The 15,880-nt window shown below is 44.6% G+C and overlaps 1 protein-coding gene across 1 annotated transcript; it reads left to right on the plus strand.

Annotated features, from left to right (window-relative positions):
- Window positions 1–6,923: 6,923 nt before the first annotated feature.
- Window positions 6,924–15,244, plus strand: NIPAL4 (NIPA like domain containing 4). The gene is made up of 6 exons (XM_062587420.1): window positions 6,924–6,960; window positions 8,819–9,067; window positions 11,863–11,919; window positions 12,938–13,028; window positions 14,186–14,346; window positions 14,640–15,244. Exons 1-6 carry the CDS (start codon window positions 6,924–6,926, stop codon window positions 15,242–15,244), a joined length of 1,200 nt encoding a protein of 399 aa, XP_062443404.1.
- Window positions 15,245–15,880: the final 636 nt, after the last annotated feature.

Here is a 15,880-nt window from a genome sequence, read left to right on the forward strand (position 1 = left end):
GCTGCTTGAATTATTTTGTACGATGAATTTTATTTATAGTGGGGTATATTTACGCTCGTGATCTGATATGGTGTTGAATTTTTGATCCATATTTGCTATGCAGCTGAAGATGATATTTTGGGTTTGTATTATTATTTTTTGCTGTTGTTCTAAAATTCAGCCAACAGAAGTTTCCATCTCCATTAAAAAAAGTGCTTCTGTAAGAGTAAAGCATCTGATACGTGGTGGTATGTCCCATAACACAGCAAACAACAGTGTGCCCAACAAGCGTTGGATGAATTTTGTGATGAAGCGAAATAAAAATTAGGCCCATTCATGAAATGGGCAAACTTCATGTTGTCATGTCATCGTGGCTGTGATAACTATCTCCTGGGGTGCATTGGGAAGACTGTTGCCAGCAGGTTGAGGGAGGTGATCCTGCCCCTCTACTCAGTCCTGGGGAGGCCTCATCTCGAGTACTGCATCCAGTTCTGGGCTCCCCAGTACAAGACAGACATGGAGCTACAGGAGAGAGTCCAGCGTAGGGCTACAAAGATGATCAGAGGGCTGGAGCATCTGCCCTGTGAGTAATGGCTGCGAGAGCTGGGCCTCTTCAGCCTGGGGAAGAGAAGACTGAGGGGGGATCTTATCAATGTGTACAAGTACCTGAAGGGAGGGTGTCAAGGGGATGGGGACAAACTCTTTTCAGTTGTCCCGTGTGACAGGACAAGAGGCAATGGGCAGGAATTGAAGCACAGGAAGTTCCACCTGAATGTGAGAGGGAATTTCTTCCCTGTGAGAGTGATGGAGCACTGGACCAGGTTGCCCAGAGAGGTTGCGGAGTCTCCTTCTGTGGAGATCTTCAAGGCCCACCTGGCTGCAACCCTGTGTAACATGCTCTAGGTGACCCTGCTGAGCAGGGAGATTGGACTAGATGATCTCCAGAGGTCTCTTCCAACCTTACTGATTCTATGATTCTACAATTATTTGGGGAGAGCCTCTGATTGCACCTAGCACAAAGGAAAAAGGTAAAACAGTATTTTGTTGCTATAAAAGGCCAAGCCTTTGTCAGAATCTAATAAAAGTGAAAATTGTGGCCTACAACAAAACAAGCAAGCCAATTTTCCTATCAGAAAGTCGATGATTTTTTGAGAGACATGCTCCTACCACAAATTTTGAAAACTTCTTTCAGTGTAAGCGAGCAGGCAGAGGGAAGTTTGATGGTTTGTTTCTGTTTTGAATAAAATTTATTACAAGTCCTACTCAAAGTTAAACTAAGGCTCTGATTTCCTCTATTACCACAGCCTTGCCAGTCCAACAGGGGCCTTTCTATTCCAGGGGCCTCTCCTTGTTAAATTTTTTTCCCCAAATTTCCATTTGAAAGCACTCTTCAGTTCCTGTTAGAAGCATCCTAGGAGTGAAGGTGATTGTTGACTGCAGAAGGAGCAGTGGGGACCAAGACACAAAGGCCTCCTGGGAGCTGGTCTTTCCTATGGGGAGCTCAAGCAGTAAGAAGAAATGAAGGGAAAATGGCTTTGTGGAGAAGGAGCTGGTGGAGATCTATGGGATTAGAAGCATCTATGCTTCATCAGCTCTTGAAAAAAATGCTATAACCAATATTCCCTTTTGTATCTTCTTCCCAAGGTCTCTTCATGGGAATGGCTTCCTAGCTCAAGAGAAATAATGCATTGGTTCTCCATGTAAAATTAAAAATGAACTTTACACCATGAGTAGGCAGCTCTGTTGATCTTTTTAAGTCTCTGGACACCTGATGCACTTCTGAGGCTTCATGTGCAACATGCTGCCGTGGAAGATGATTTGCTTGCTGGGTGAAAGTTGCCCAATTGCTTATGGATTTCAACATGTTTCTGCAGCAGAAAATGGCAGAGGTGAGAGTGGGACTCTCTTCCTGACTCAGACACTGATACTAGGCACGTCACTTGGTTTTAATCCTTTACCCCATCAGTCCCCCCCTACTTCGAGATCCCTGGCCTTTTTTAAATTAATTTTAGCTGCTCCCCAGTATAGACTGTCAGCCTGCAGGAGTGCTGGGAGCTCACAGGCTGCGCTGGCCTCACCTGGAGCCAGAGGCAATACTTCCTTTGAGTAGCAGGGTCCAAGAGTCTGACTGTTTAACAACCAACCTTAAGGGACCAGTAATTGAAAATACAGGCCCACAGTTTTCTTCTTCTTCCTCATGTTTCTAAACATACTCATCTATGATTCTATGTTCTCAGATTAAAGGCACTCTGCCAATGCAAAGAGTAGCTCATTAATGATTTTTTTAATTATTTCAAAAGTATAACAAAATGACTTTTTGTGACACTCTTCTGCAAGGCCAAAATGACTTTCACATGTTTTTTTGCTTGATTTAAAGTTCTGATGCAAACATCTCACAGATAAGAGGTCTGCAAACAAATAATCTGTTGATTACATGTCACTTGGCCTTGTGGCACCCATTCCTGATGTGGTGCATCAAGGCCTCTGCAGCCCACTGAACATCCACCTGACATCCCTAATCAGCCCACCGCTCCTCATACACACAGATGCGGTTTATGGGGCCACAGTGACCCGGATCACTGAACTGATATAGATAAAAAAAATAACAACCCTGCAAAAGCGAGTTGGGGTGCTCCTCTGCTGTACAACACAGACCTGCAGATACTTGTAGTGGCACAAGCACAGCAGTACAAGCATGAGAACACACAGTGGGTGTGATGGGCTTGCAAACTCCCTGAATGGTGTCATCATCAAAACTCAGGTAGCATGATATAGCAGCCTCAGCCACTGCAAACGTGGTTACCTTGAGATAGCCTAAATTAAAATCTGTCTGCTGAGTAAGTCCATTTTTTCATGCTTTGAGCATCCTTTCATGTCACTGAGCTGCAATCATCTAAATACCAGGCAATTCCCTTAACCCCTTCTATTGCCAGAAAGAAAAGGATTTATCCTGTCTTTGAAGCAGTAAACTATTCTTTGAGGTCCTCTAAATATACAAAGCTACAGTAATATTACAACTCTGTTCTGAAAGTTTGCACAGAAGCGGCACCTAGCAGACCTCCAGGGCAAAAGCTTCCACCATCTTTAAACATGATGCTTCCAGCAGCTTTATAACCCAGCACAACTGATACCCAGTATTTTTCCATCATTCTTCTAGACCGGAAGAGGAGAGAAGGAAGGGCAGGGAAAAGAAAAGCCTTTTGATGCTGCTGAAGGTGTTATTTACACACAAAGCTGTCTTGCCCTATCCCCTGGATTCCAGTCAAGCTTTTTGGCCTGTAAACCAGTATTTCAGGAGGAACCGCATTGTTTAAAGATAAGCCACTAGGAAGATTCCCTGCTTTCTCATGAGTTGGACATTATTGTTAAGGAAACGTCTGATGTGAGTATCAGCCAGTGAGGTCATAGCTTGGAACTAATCCCCTTAATTACAACCTTCTCATTAAAACGAGGGTATAAACCAACAAAAGAGGCATTGGTTGCATTGCTGCTTTATGTTATCAGTGGGAACTTGTCTTTGATTAAGTGAAGGAAGCAATTCCATGCCAATCCTACATAGCTGTAAATCCCTGTATTGCCATACACAGCCTTGCTAAACCCATTTGATGCAACTCCTGTTACTTAGTGATTTTATACATCATACTCCCACAGCCTCTATACGAGAAAGAAATACATGACACACTTATGTCTCATGGCTGATTGCAAAATCTGACTGAAGCTTTTCCCACAGCAGTGTCAATTCGACATGCTGGTGCTCTGTGGATTCTCTGATGTCTAATAGGATGAGCAAGCTCTGCAGCCTCTCCTCCTTTTCGCACACTGGTTAGACCTCTTCCCTTTCATATCTCCTCTTTTCATAGAACTCAGAAGTGCTCCTCCTTGAGACCTCACCCCTTGTCAAATCTGATGAAATTAGCCTGTGGGGGGAAATGTCTTTGGGGACGAAGAGGAAGGCAGGGGCAGATATATAGGCACAGACACGTTAGCCTTGTTCCTTTAGGAAGTCAGGCTAAGAGGTAAAGTTAAAGCTGTAGCCTTAAGTGCCCCTTGCTTTCAACTGTGCTTCCCCCTCTATTGTGGCGCTACAGTTATTTATGGGGTTTTATAGTGAAGCAGGTAAAGAATCGATCCAGCTCTTCAAAGGGAGGGGGAAAAGGGAGAGGGGGTATTTTAGTCACAGATCCCTGCCACAAAGAGATCTACAAAACTGCTTCTTTCCTACCTGCTCTCTAAAGTTTGTTTTCTGAATACAGTGGACAGCCATGATCTGTACAGCTATCAACAATGCTTACCCAGAAAGGCTTGAAAATAATTTTGGACACAGTTTAACCAATGTAACTAGAGCACTGATGGGACTTTACTGCTAAAAGCAAGGCGTCAGAGTGGTGGACAATGTCCAGCATGAGGGAAGAGACAAACACTGCTGCTGAGTATGGGCAACTCAACAAGGCTGAGCAGCCTATGGGAAAATGAAGGACAATACTACCATATACAGAAGTGCAGGCAATCGAGCCCTGCGAGCATACTTGTCCCATGCAGCCATCACCTGAGGTTTCTGCAGTCAGCCTCATATTTGCATACTGCATGAATATTCACATGTTGCATGAATAGCTCTTAACCAACATCACAGAGTAAATTTACTAAATAAAGGTCAAATTCAAGCATCACTGTCTAGCCCAGATGCAATTTGCCTGTGTGATGTGTGACAGCAGCAGGAGTTGCTCCCAGACCGCTGACAAATCAACACACATTTCTTCCTCTGCATCAGAAACCACTGCTGTGCAATTTGGATTGATTATCAACTGGGTCTGGTGAGAAAGGAAAGGATATTTGATTTGGCTGCCACAATCTTTCCCAGTCAGTGACCTGCAGGCCTGTGACTGTGATGAGCAGACCTGATTAAAATCAAGTGACTCACAAAACATTACATTTGCTGGGGAAAACGATGAAATAGTTGTACAGAGGATGAGTGCACTGAGTAAAAAACACAGGCAGTGCTTGTGCTGCTGTAGTGTGATGGCCTAAGGACAATTTCTGTAGCAAAGGTAGTGTGTTTTACAGAAAAAAACCCCTCAAATTTGCAGGCCCAGAAGACCTGCAGATCTTACATTTTTATATTGCCTTATGAAGGATATTTCTACCTGCAGAGCTGGTCTGGCTGAAGAAAAACCAAACAGTTTCTGTTGGTTTTACTTATCTCTATAGACCTCCAGTGAGATCTAACTAATGGATCTTGCTTTAATGAAATGGCTCTCATATCTCACAGTAGTTTTCTGTGTACACGTGGACACAGTGCACAAGCACAGGGAGGGAGGAAGTCAGCAGAGAGGAGTGGAGATGAAGCAGAGCGTATTCCTGTGCAACAGGCTTGGAAACATTTACACTCACTCTAATGATTAGCACGAGAAGATTCAGCTACAATGGAAATGGGGACAGGAAGCTGATGGCATAGTTACAGCCCTTGACCTCAGGTAAATCTACACCACAGACTGAACCACATGGCTATGATGAGGTCTACCAATTAAACAGTCACAAAATGAAAGGATGCATAGTGAGTCTGAGGGAGGAGCCCATACATCCCTGCAAAGAGACAACCCCTGTAAGTACAGTTGTGCAGGTAGGAGAGCAACTATTCCCTGGACAGCTGGACCCCTGGACTGGAGCTGACCTTCTCAGGGCTGGAATTTGGCATAGAGTAGCAGTGTCTTAAATCACAGTTGCTACTAGTAAAATTGTGTCTTGTACCTACAATTTTGTGCTGCGTAACACTTTACAGCAGAAAAATGCCCTGGTAATTATGCACTCACATTTTGTTGATATTTGTCTTCGGGCCTTTGCTGAGAGCTTTTCCCTCTCTGACTCCAAGGCCAGGACTGGCCATTACAGAAATTTAGCCTGACCCTCTGCAGAAAAGGTGCACAGTGATTATATGATGCTTCTGCCATAAAACTTCCATTAGGACATATCCATATTCCCTAGTCCTCTGCGTGCTTCTCTTGCCCTAACCTTGCCCTTCACGTCTATAAAATATACACACAGCTAGTACTAAGTGGAGAATAATAAATACCACTGATTGGTATTTATTGATTCAGTAATCAATAGAACACTTTCTGAAATTTTTCCCAGTTATAGGAATACTTGCACTTATAACCTCTTTTGGTAAGAAGAGAATTTTTCTGAATTACAAACATGACTGGGAGGTTAATTCTTCTTGTTTACTTTTAATTTCTGTACACTGCTCTCTGCATGAGTATAAAGTCCACAACTTTGCAGCATACACAGCTCACTCAGCATATGCTTATGTGTCCCACAGCCTCAGACACTAGCCTAGAACTGCAATCACACACCAGCTACCCAGAAGTGCTATCTCTGGCCTTCATGGCAACTTCTTCCTCTCTCTCCTATTGCTCCCCATCGCTGCAATGAGGAAAAAAAAATCTAGAGGAAAAATTCATGCCCATCAACCGAGCTTAGTCCAGGCAGAGTCAGAAGAGCCTAGTCCAAAATTCATGCAAAGGCTGTTCGGCCTGCCTGTGGCTACTACCCTACCCTCTTCCTTCCCTTCTCAGACCCTAATCAGGCAGGGGACATGAGGCCTGGGGGTAAAGGGCTTGCACGGTGCAGGGGGGCCGCATTCACGGTAGGTGGCTTGCCCCGGGGGATGGCTTTCACGGCTGGGGGAGGGGGGAAGGGGAAGAGGGAGACTTGCACGAAGGGATGCAAGGCTTGCACCCAGGATGGCTTGCACGGGGGCGTGCAAGACTTGCATGTGCATCCACTCCCTGTCTCCCTGCGCACCGACCCCAGCGGCGGGACAGCCCCAGCCCGGAGGAGGAGGAGCCGGCGGGGCCGGTGCGCCGGCAGCCCGGCCCAGCGCCGGCAGCAGCGGCCGTTCCCGTCGGCAGCGGGATGCTCTGAGCCGCCCGCCCCGGCACGAGCAGGACATGGAGCCGCTGGAGGCCAACGGCAGCTGCAGCAACGGTGGGTGCTGAGCGCGGGGCGAGGGCGGCGAAGGCGAGCCGGGGCCCTGCGCGCCCGCCGGGGAGAGGCGGCGGGGGCGGCTCGGCGCCGGCGGGGAGCGGGCTGAGCGCCGCGGCGCACCGCGCGGGGGTCCCCGGCTCCCCCTCCCGGCGTGGGCCTGACCTGCCGCCCCGCTCCCCTCGAGGGACCCGGCTCCGCGCAGGAGCAAGCCTCACGAAGCCGGGTCTGCAAGTGCCAAGCGCTGCGCCTGCCACCCAAAAGTTGCAGGGAAGAGGGAGTGTTTTCCTTTAGAGACTAAATTCAGTATACAAGAAATGGATCGCTCACCCTACCCAACTACCTTTTGTTCGTCCCAACAGCATGCTGCAGAGCCTTTTAGCCAGCTGAGGTGGTGGTGAGACTTTCCCTGCTCTGCTGGGAAAGTCTCCCCTGTCAAGGAATTTTTTCCAATAAGAAAAAGAAAAAGAAAAAGAAAAAGAAAAAGAAAAAGAAAAAGAAAAAGAAAAAGAAAAAGAAAAAGAAAAAGAAAAAGAAAAAGAAAAAGAAAAAGAAAAAGAAAAAGAAAAAGAAAAAGAAAAAAGAATCCATGGAAGAATCTCAACAAACAAACTCATCTAGGTCATTAGAATTTTTTCCCCTGAGGGAAAAAAAAAAATCTGTATCCAAATCCTAAGCTACGCATATAGTAGACAGTGAGTGAGACTGCAGAAGAACTAAGGTGGGCTCCTGGTTTAGGAGAAAGGTGGGATGTCTCTGCCCAGCTGCCCTGCCCAGCTTGCCAGCAGCCCTGTGACCGGTTAGCCATCACACGTCTCTATTTGCAGTAAGGCAGATAATTGCTGCACAATTCTGACATGAACTCAGGCAGAAAATTAAACCCTTTTTAATAAGAGACTTCTGTGACACTCCACTTGGCTGTTTTATTTCTTAACCTTGTAGTCACACTGCCCTTCCTACACCCAGAGGTAAGGCTGCAGTGCAAGGATGCGTTGGGTGTGGTAGGAGTGGGAGGATAAGAAGAAACTCAGCAATTTTCCCACCAACATGCAGCAATGCACCTTGGCGAGAGACTTTGGGTATTAGTATTTTTGATGTTAACAGGGGAGAACCTTGCCTGCTTTTATTTTTCAGAATCTGATATGCTTTACAAGCACTCGGGTATTCAGCAAATAGGTAGAACAAACATTGCACAGTAGGGGCAGGGTAGAGAGGAAACTTTGGTCTTGAGACAAGCTTATTGCTTTTTTATGAACAATCAGATGAATTTCGGTATATAGAGCTGGGACAAATTCATAGTTACAAAATACTGGAGTCACTCTGTGTTAGACTAGAAGCAGTAGGTTGTAGACTAGCTGGCTGCTGTTGGGATTAGTTGACTGAAAAGCACAAAAACCTTTGAATCTACAAGACTGCAGGATAGCAAGATAGAAATCAATAGCTTGTGATTTTGGATCTTGATGGAGAGACTATGGCAGAGATATTTGGAAATTCAATTGGATTATTAAAGTAGTCCTTCTGGCCTTCCAATTCGTGGTGTGTAAGCTGGCGGATACATTCAGTGTCAAAGTGCTGTAATAAGCTGCTTGATTGTTACCATTCTGGAAATCACTATATAAATCTGTCGTTAACAACATTGCCATTTCCATATGACAGTAAGGAGGTGTGCTTAGTTTAGGTGTACAAGCTTGAGATCTGCATACGGAGTTAGCAAGGAGCTTGGATATCAGCTGTTACAGAGACAGCATCCCATCAGTTAGGCAGTCGTTTGAAGAGGTGGCTGAAGGAGTCTGTATACCAATAGAAACAGACTTGTTAGTCACGTGAAAAATTTTGTTTTCTCTCCATGGTGGTCTCACAGGGTCTCTGGTCACGCTTTCCTGCCTTTCTCACCGGGTTGTATGCCAGGTGGTCAATGATGCTGACCTAGTTGCCTCCAACCATGACAACAGGACTTCAGATGACTTCTGGGTAACTCAGCTGGAAAGCAATTATGGATTCTACATTGGTTTGGGCTTGGCTGTCTTCTCCAGCTTTCTTATTGGAAGCAGCGTCATCCTCAAGAAGAAGGGGTTGTTACGACTGGTGGAGAAGGGAGGCACCAGAGCAGGTAAGGCTTTTGGGGGTCAGGAATGAGAAGTTCTATCTGTTCCCAGGACCAAATGCGTTATCCAAGTCTCACCACTCAAGGCAAGGGAATTCCTCTGGGTACACATTTGGCTTTCCTTCAGCCAAGTATATAAGACCTTTTGTGCATATATTTTTTTCTGTGTATGGGACTTGCAGCAGCAAAGGGACTGCAGCTGTGGAGCTACTTTACGGAGCCCTGCATTGGAAGGGCTCAGTCATTCCCTAGTCTTGCACCACAGATAGTAAGAGTCACACACACTGAATGACCGGACATGCACCACCATACTAACACATGCCCATCACAGCCCTTGCATGGGATAACATGGGGTCAGAAAAAAAGCTGAGAGATTTTGCTGCCTTCGCACAGATGAAAGTCATCACCTTGTCAGACTGAGGCAGAGCAGCACAACTCCACAACTGCCCTATAACTAGTAGTAACGTAACTTTGCTACCAGGCCTCTGAGATCAGAATGTGGCCCCATGTGCTTTAATTGCACTAGCAAGAGACCATGTATTAATGCGGGACAACTGTGCTGCATGCCTGGGATTTGTGTGTGCGTCTGAATTCTGCTTGTGGTTTGTAGAAGTGATATACCTGAGGTGTGTTGCTCAGTGACAGCATGCTCATTGATAGCTTTCCTCTAGCACCAAGCTCTTTGGGTGAGGTAGGTATTTAAATCTACGTATATATGGATAGGGAATGGTGGAGGAATATAGCTTATGGATGAATCGCACTGCTGAATTCAACATGTCCCATTGACACTGCAGCCATACGCTCTAGCGGCAGCTTAAGTCTTGCCTTGGAGCTCGCCTAGTTGCATAACTAGGAAATGAAATAATAGGAATATACTGCTACATCCCTGTTCTGATTTAGTAGTTTTTCCAATAATTCTCATTTGTCAAAGGACAACAATATCACTGTTACCACCTTATACACAGAAATACAGAGGTGTGGAAAGATGAAGCAACTTTTCCAGGCAGAGCAGCAAAGCTCACAGAACCAGAGCCACAGACCACATTTGAGTCTCACTCTCCCATCTCCATCCCCATGTCATTAGGCTGATTGTGTACAACAGCTGAACTTGCATGGTTTTGTTTTTCAGCACTATCTCTGCACAAGAAAAATCTTAGTATTGTTTCAGGTTTTTCTCTCCTGCACGATCTCCTTCAAAAACAGAGCCAAGCCAGTAGAGAAAGAGCGACCCCCCCTCCTATTTTTCAGGGTGCTTTATCCAGCAATAAAGATTAATCACAAAAAACGCAGTCAACTAAAAAGAGTTCTTGAGAGAAGAAGAATAAAATAATGAGAGAGAGAGACAGAACAGCAATTTCTAAGGAATTCCAGAATACAATATTTGAACTTCAGCACTTGTGAGCTTCTTGAGGAACTTTAAGAAGCAAACACTGTCCTCTTAAGGTCCTGGCAAGAGATTTTTTTTTTCTCCCACATATCCTGAACACTTCTCATCCAAATCCTTCATATCCCCTTGCACAGTCTATCTAATCTTTCAATTTCATTATTTATTTGATAGTATCTGAGCACATCCCTTTTCTTCAAGTGCAGGTCAAATCCTGCTGTTACAGGATCATTCCTGTCAGATTGGACTTAAGTGATAAAATAGTGCTCTCAGACCCAGCAAAATCAGGATTCACAATTTTAAGAGTCAAATCCCTTTCATATAACAGCTTGTAGACTAATATCAGAACTGGATTAGCTCCTGACATCTTATTGCCACGCTCCCTTATTTATATGCACATTTTCTTTCACTGAGTTGTTTTAATATTAGGAATCATTTTCCATTAGAAGTTATGTGTCACAAAACGACTAAACCACATAAAGATGACGTTAAGATTTCTGGCAGCTGAGGCTCTGAGAGCCTACAATGCACAGTGACACATGGAAAAAGGTATAGTTTTGGAACAGGGTGCAGGCAGTTTTCGCCACAGTCACACAGTGGCACAGCTCAATCCAGGACCACATCCCACATATTCCACATGCGCCCCAATCCCCTCACCCAGGGCACCCCATAGCCGCACCAGCAACTGATCTGAGTCCCCTTCTTGCAAAGCCATAACCTGCTTTAGGTTTCTGGTCTATACTTGGAAAAAGCTCATGACCTTACCTTAGCACCAACACGCGTTTCCACAGCAAGAGATGAAGGTAGTCGCCTTGCACGCCAGGGTCAGGGTGGCAGCAGCCCAGGGAGAAGTGCTAGGTGTGGAAGAGCTCCACTGCCCCTCATCCATCTGCTCCAGGGCCCCCAGTTCCTCCATGAGGAGCAGTGATGAATGGCCAGTGATGTTTTTTGGCACAAGGCCAATGGATCTTCAGTGATGGGTTTATTACTGGGCTCCTATTGACAGTTTTGGTGCTGAGTCACACCAGACTAACCAGCAAGGACAACTGCAGGTCTCGGCACTGAAGCGCAGTGCTGAACTTCATGCTGCAGCAGAGCAGGCTGCACCCTGGAAGCCAGGCTGATGGTCTCTGCTGCTTGGGGTGATATGTACCATTCCCATTGCCAAGCAGGATTAAGCAACTGTTTTCTGTTGCTTTGCATTGTCCAGCCCTAAACATCAGCTTCTGCTAATCCCTTGATGCAACATACCTCCCACGTTGGATGGCACGTGTCCTGTCTTCTGTCCTTCCATACTGTTTTCTTCATCATTCTCTTCTCCTTACAACTTATCCTTCTCCAGAGAGGAATTTTTCATCTCTTGCCCTGAAGAACATTTTTGTTTACTCCTAAATATCTACATGCTTTGTTTTCTCAGGAGATGGCGGTCATGGCTACCTGAAGGATTGGCTCTGGTGGGCTGGGTTGCTAACCAGTAAGTAGGAACCACTTGCCTAGACTTGCAGTATTAATGCTTGCATCTCATTTGTGGAAGGAGCCCAGCATCTAGTGTCTCAAAGCATTATTTCTGGTGGGGTCCATCGTCCTCTACAGAGGTACCTCAAGGAGAGCCAAGGCAATGAGCCAAGCTGCAGAGGATTTCCCTTGCCACCCTGTTGCAGCCCTCCTGCAAAGCTGGTAGAACTTGTTAGCTCAGTTTTACATGATCAAAAGCATGAAATGTTAAGCTGTAATAAGGCAGCCACCTGCTCTGGCTCTGCACCAGGCACAGGGCAAACAGCTTCCCATGCTGCTGATGGCTTCAGGAAAGGTTACTTTCACACCAGAAGGTAGATAACAAGGAGGTGTTGGTAGCAGCTTCTTTAAGTACAACTTGCTTTGAATGAACCTCAGCTCCTCCTTTTCGTGCTGTAACACAAGTCTTCCAGAGCTGGACTTGCAGCTAGTGCAGAGAAGAGCAGATTTCACTGCAGGGTTTTGCAGAGCAGCCTTGCCCACAGCAGCAGCAGCTGCTCAAGATGTCCTCATCTTGCTCTAACTGTTCAGCTCTTTGGAGCAGAGCCTTGCTCTTCCTGCATAACAACCATAACACAACTGCTCAGGAGCAGCTCGAGCAAGCCCTCAGTGCTCATTGTTCAAAGTTCAGCTCAGCCAAGAGAGACACTAAGCCAATGAAGAAGGCACCTTTTAGGTCCAGAGCAACCCACACACTCCAAGCCACAAAGCCTCTCTAAGCCCAGCTGCCACTCACTAACTCATTAATTACTGCAGACATGTGCTGCAGAGGTGCCTGAGTTACTCGGGCTTAACAAGCTCATGTGAGTCAGCTGTGACATGGCCCAGCCCTTGACACCCTGTACTGAGGCACCACAGAAGTCCCTAGTAAAACCCCCCTCCCCAGTGGACCTGTTATTACTTTGCAAGCGTACAAGAGAAAACATAAAAAGCATATTGTAACTCACTGGCTGTTTACTTTTCTTGTGTTTGTTTAGTGGGTGGAGGGGAAGCTGCCAACTTTGCTGCCTATGCCTTTGCTCCTGCAACTATTGTCACACCGCTGGGGGCCCTGAGTGTGCTCATAAGGTGATTTAAGTGTCTTTGGTTTGCAATTTAACTTTATTGTTTGCCTGTTTGTCTTGGCAGGTAGTAAGACTTGACATGATTTATTCTGTCTAAAGGAAAAATGTCTTGATAGTCTCTAAAAAATATACCAGTAGTTGCCGTCCTCACTGGGGACGGATTGGGAACCATTAAACGAAATAGTGTGTCCTTCTGGAAATACTGCATATGGACGTGATTAGCAGTCCCATACAGTTCAAGTTAAATTATTAAAAATATCAGTGTTATTTCCTTCCTTTATCCTTACTTTCTTCAGGTAGTAAAGGGATACTTTTTTTTTTTTTTTTAAGTGAACAGAGCTAAAAATCTAAAAGTGTAAAAAAAATCAGCAAACTTGTTTTTGTCTGTGTCTTTGTATTTGTCTTCTATTTTCTGGGCTTTTTGGATATTCTAGTGTTGTATTTTTATACTTGTCTGTTCCTGAGGAGCTGAAACCCTGTTTTTAAATTATTACTTTATTTTGAGAAAGGAGATTCCTATTCAAAAAATGATTCTAGATATTTAAGATTTTATAGAGAGATTTTTATTGTGCAATACACAAGCAAACTGAGAAAGATTGCTGTGATGTCTTGCCTCACATCATTTTATTTTTATTGAAAATGACTAGCTGATTTTGCAGACATATCTACAGTTCCTTTCCTTTCAAAATTTCTCTGGGCTTAATAGTTCTGGAGATCAAGTTAAAATTAATGCAACACTTCTGTTGTTTCTGTGTTTCTCTACTACACTGATCCTTGAATTCGTTTCTTTGAGTACTAAAGAATTCCTAATACCAGAAGCTTGTGAGTGACTTTGGAAGCACTGCAAATATTTCTGAAGGTGTGTTAATGTGTTGAGCTTTTTTTCATCCTACCTATACGTGAGCCTCTCTAGCAGACTCAACTAGCAGTAGTTGGAATGTGAATCTGTAATAACGTACAATTGAAATAACATACAAATTATTGTAAAAACAACTAATAACATACAAATAACATAATAATGCAATACATACTAATTGAATCAATTTACTCCAGATTTGTGTCCTTACATCAAGCAAGGTTGTTCTTCCTGTTATTTTAGCTGCTGTTCTTCTTTCAAGAACTTTAAAGCACCAGCAGACATTGTTTTTCTACTCTGTGCAGTGCCATCCTGTCTTCCTATTTACTTGGAGAACGGCTAAACTTGCTGGGAAAACTAGGCTGCATGTTGAGCATTGTGGGCAGCACGGTGATGGTGATCCATGCCCCAGAGGACGAGGAAGTGACAACTCTGGATGAAATGACTTCAAAGCTAAAAGAGCCAGGTATGCTGTGGGCTAAGCGGTACACCCAGGAATGGAGCCTAGTTAGTGGGGAAAATTGGTTTTATCAGATCTGTGATTCACATCTGGAGTAAATCCACAAACCTCCTTCTGCTTTGGCAGCTTTTGGAAAAACCTATTGCTGTGTAACTAAGGTGCATTACTGCTTTGCACTGAGTTACATCTGGCCATTGGCTGGTATGCAAACTGGTATTTTCTCTCTGAGCTGGACGGTGTGTTCTACTTTGTCCCCCCTGCCCTCAGCTGAGTTTCAAGTTGTTGTTTCCTCCTTCAAGGTTTCCTCGCTTATGCTGCGATCCTCTTGGCAGTTTGCCTCCTCCTGATCTTCTACCTTGCTCCTCGCTATGGCCAGAGCAACATCCTCATCTACCTCACCATCTGCTCTCTTATTGGGGCCTTCTCCGTGTCATCAGTCAAAGGCCTGGGTATTGCCATCAAAGGCTTCTTTGCTGGCCGACCTGTGCTGAAGTACCCATTGACTTGGATCCTGGTCATCACACTGGTGGCATCCATCACAACACAAATTAACTACCTCAATAAGTCTCTAGACATTTTCAGCACCTCTTTGGTGTTTCCCATCTACTATGTGCTGTTCACCACCATTGTCATCACAACATCTATCATCCTCTTTAAGGAGTGGGTGACCATGACTCTAGTGGACATCATTGGGACAGTTTGTGGCTTCCTCACCATCATTTTGGGGGTTTTTCTACTCCATGCCTTCAAAGACATGGATGTCAACTTAGGGAACCTGCCACAGGTCCTCCAGAGTGGAGAGCAGGTACCAGTCACTCAAGATGATAAGAACATTCTGATAGATGTGGACAACGCCAGTATTGTTCCAGAGGATAAACCCAAAGTATTCATGATCTACAGCTAGTGCATTATACGCAATGATCTGAAGGCCGGGTAAAAGCTGCTCTGAATGGGTTGATTTTAGTACACTGAATGCTATCGAGCAATTTAAAAAAGAGATGCAGAAAATAAAATCAACAGTATCATATCCAAAGCCTAGTAGAGTCAATGAAGTCTTTCACCATGCTTTGGATTGGGTCATTATAATAGTGTGTCAGCAAGGGTTATGTTTAATCATCACTGGACTTAATCTACTGAAAATGAAAATCCTCTTGAAATATGATACTGCTGGGACAAAACTCCTTTCTGAGGCCCAGTCTGATCTCTGTTGAGAAGTTTAATGTTTATTCTGCGCTTCTTCCCCTGGGGCAGATAATATTGATGTATTTACTTGAATACATCAATATATATATACATCAATACTTTAATTGATTGACTCATTGATTAGTGATTTTTTATTATTATTATTAGTCCTTTCTAGACACTTGTATGAAATCTAAAATATACAATAGTATCACAAATGGTGAAGAAAGACAGGGACTGAATGGTGTACTCCTGCTATTCAAATTCTGCTCATCCATTTTTTTTAATTACCTGGCAATATGGTGAATTCTGGAATAAAAGCCCACTACGGCTGAGCGGCAGGACCAAGCTGTAAAGT

The sequence above is a fragment of the Rhea pennata genome, chromosome 14 (genome assembly GCF_028389875.1).
Source record: "Rhea pennata isolate bPtePen1 chromosome 14, bPtePen1.pri, whole genome shotgun sequence".
Lineage (NCBI taxonomy): Eukaryota > Metazoa > Chordata > Aves > Rheiformes > Rheidae > Rhea > Rhea pennata.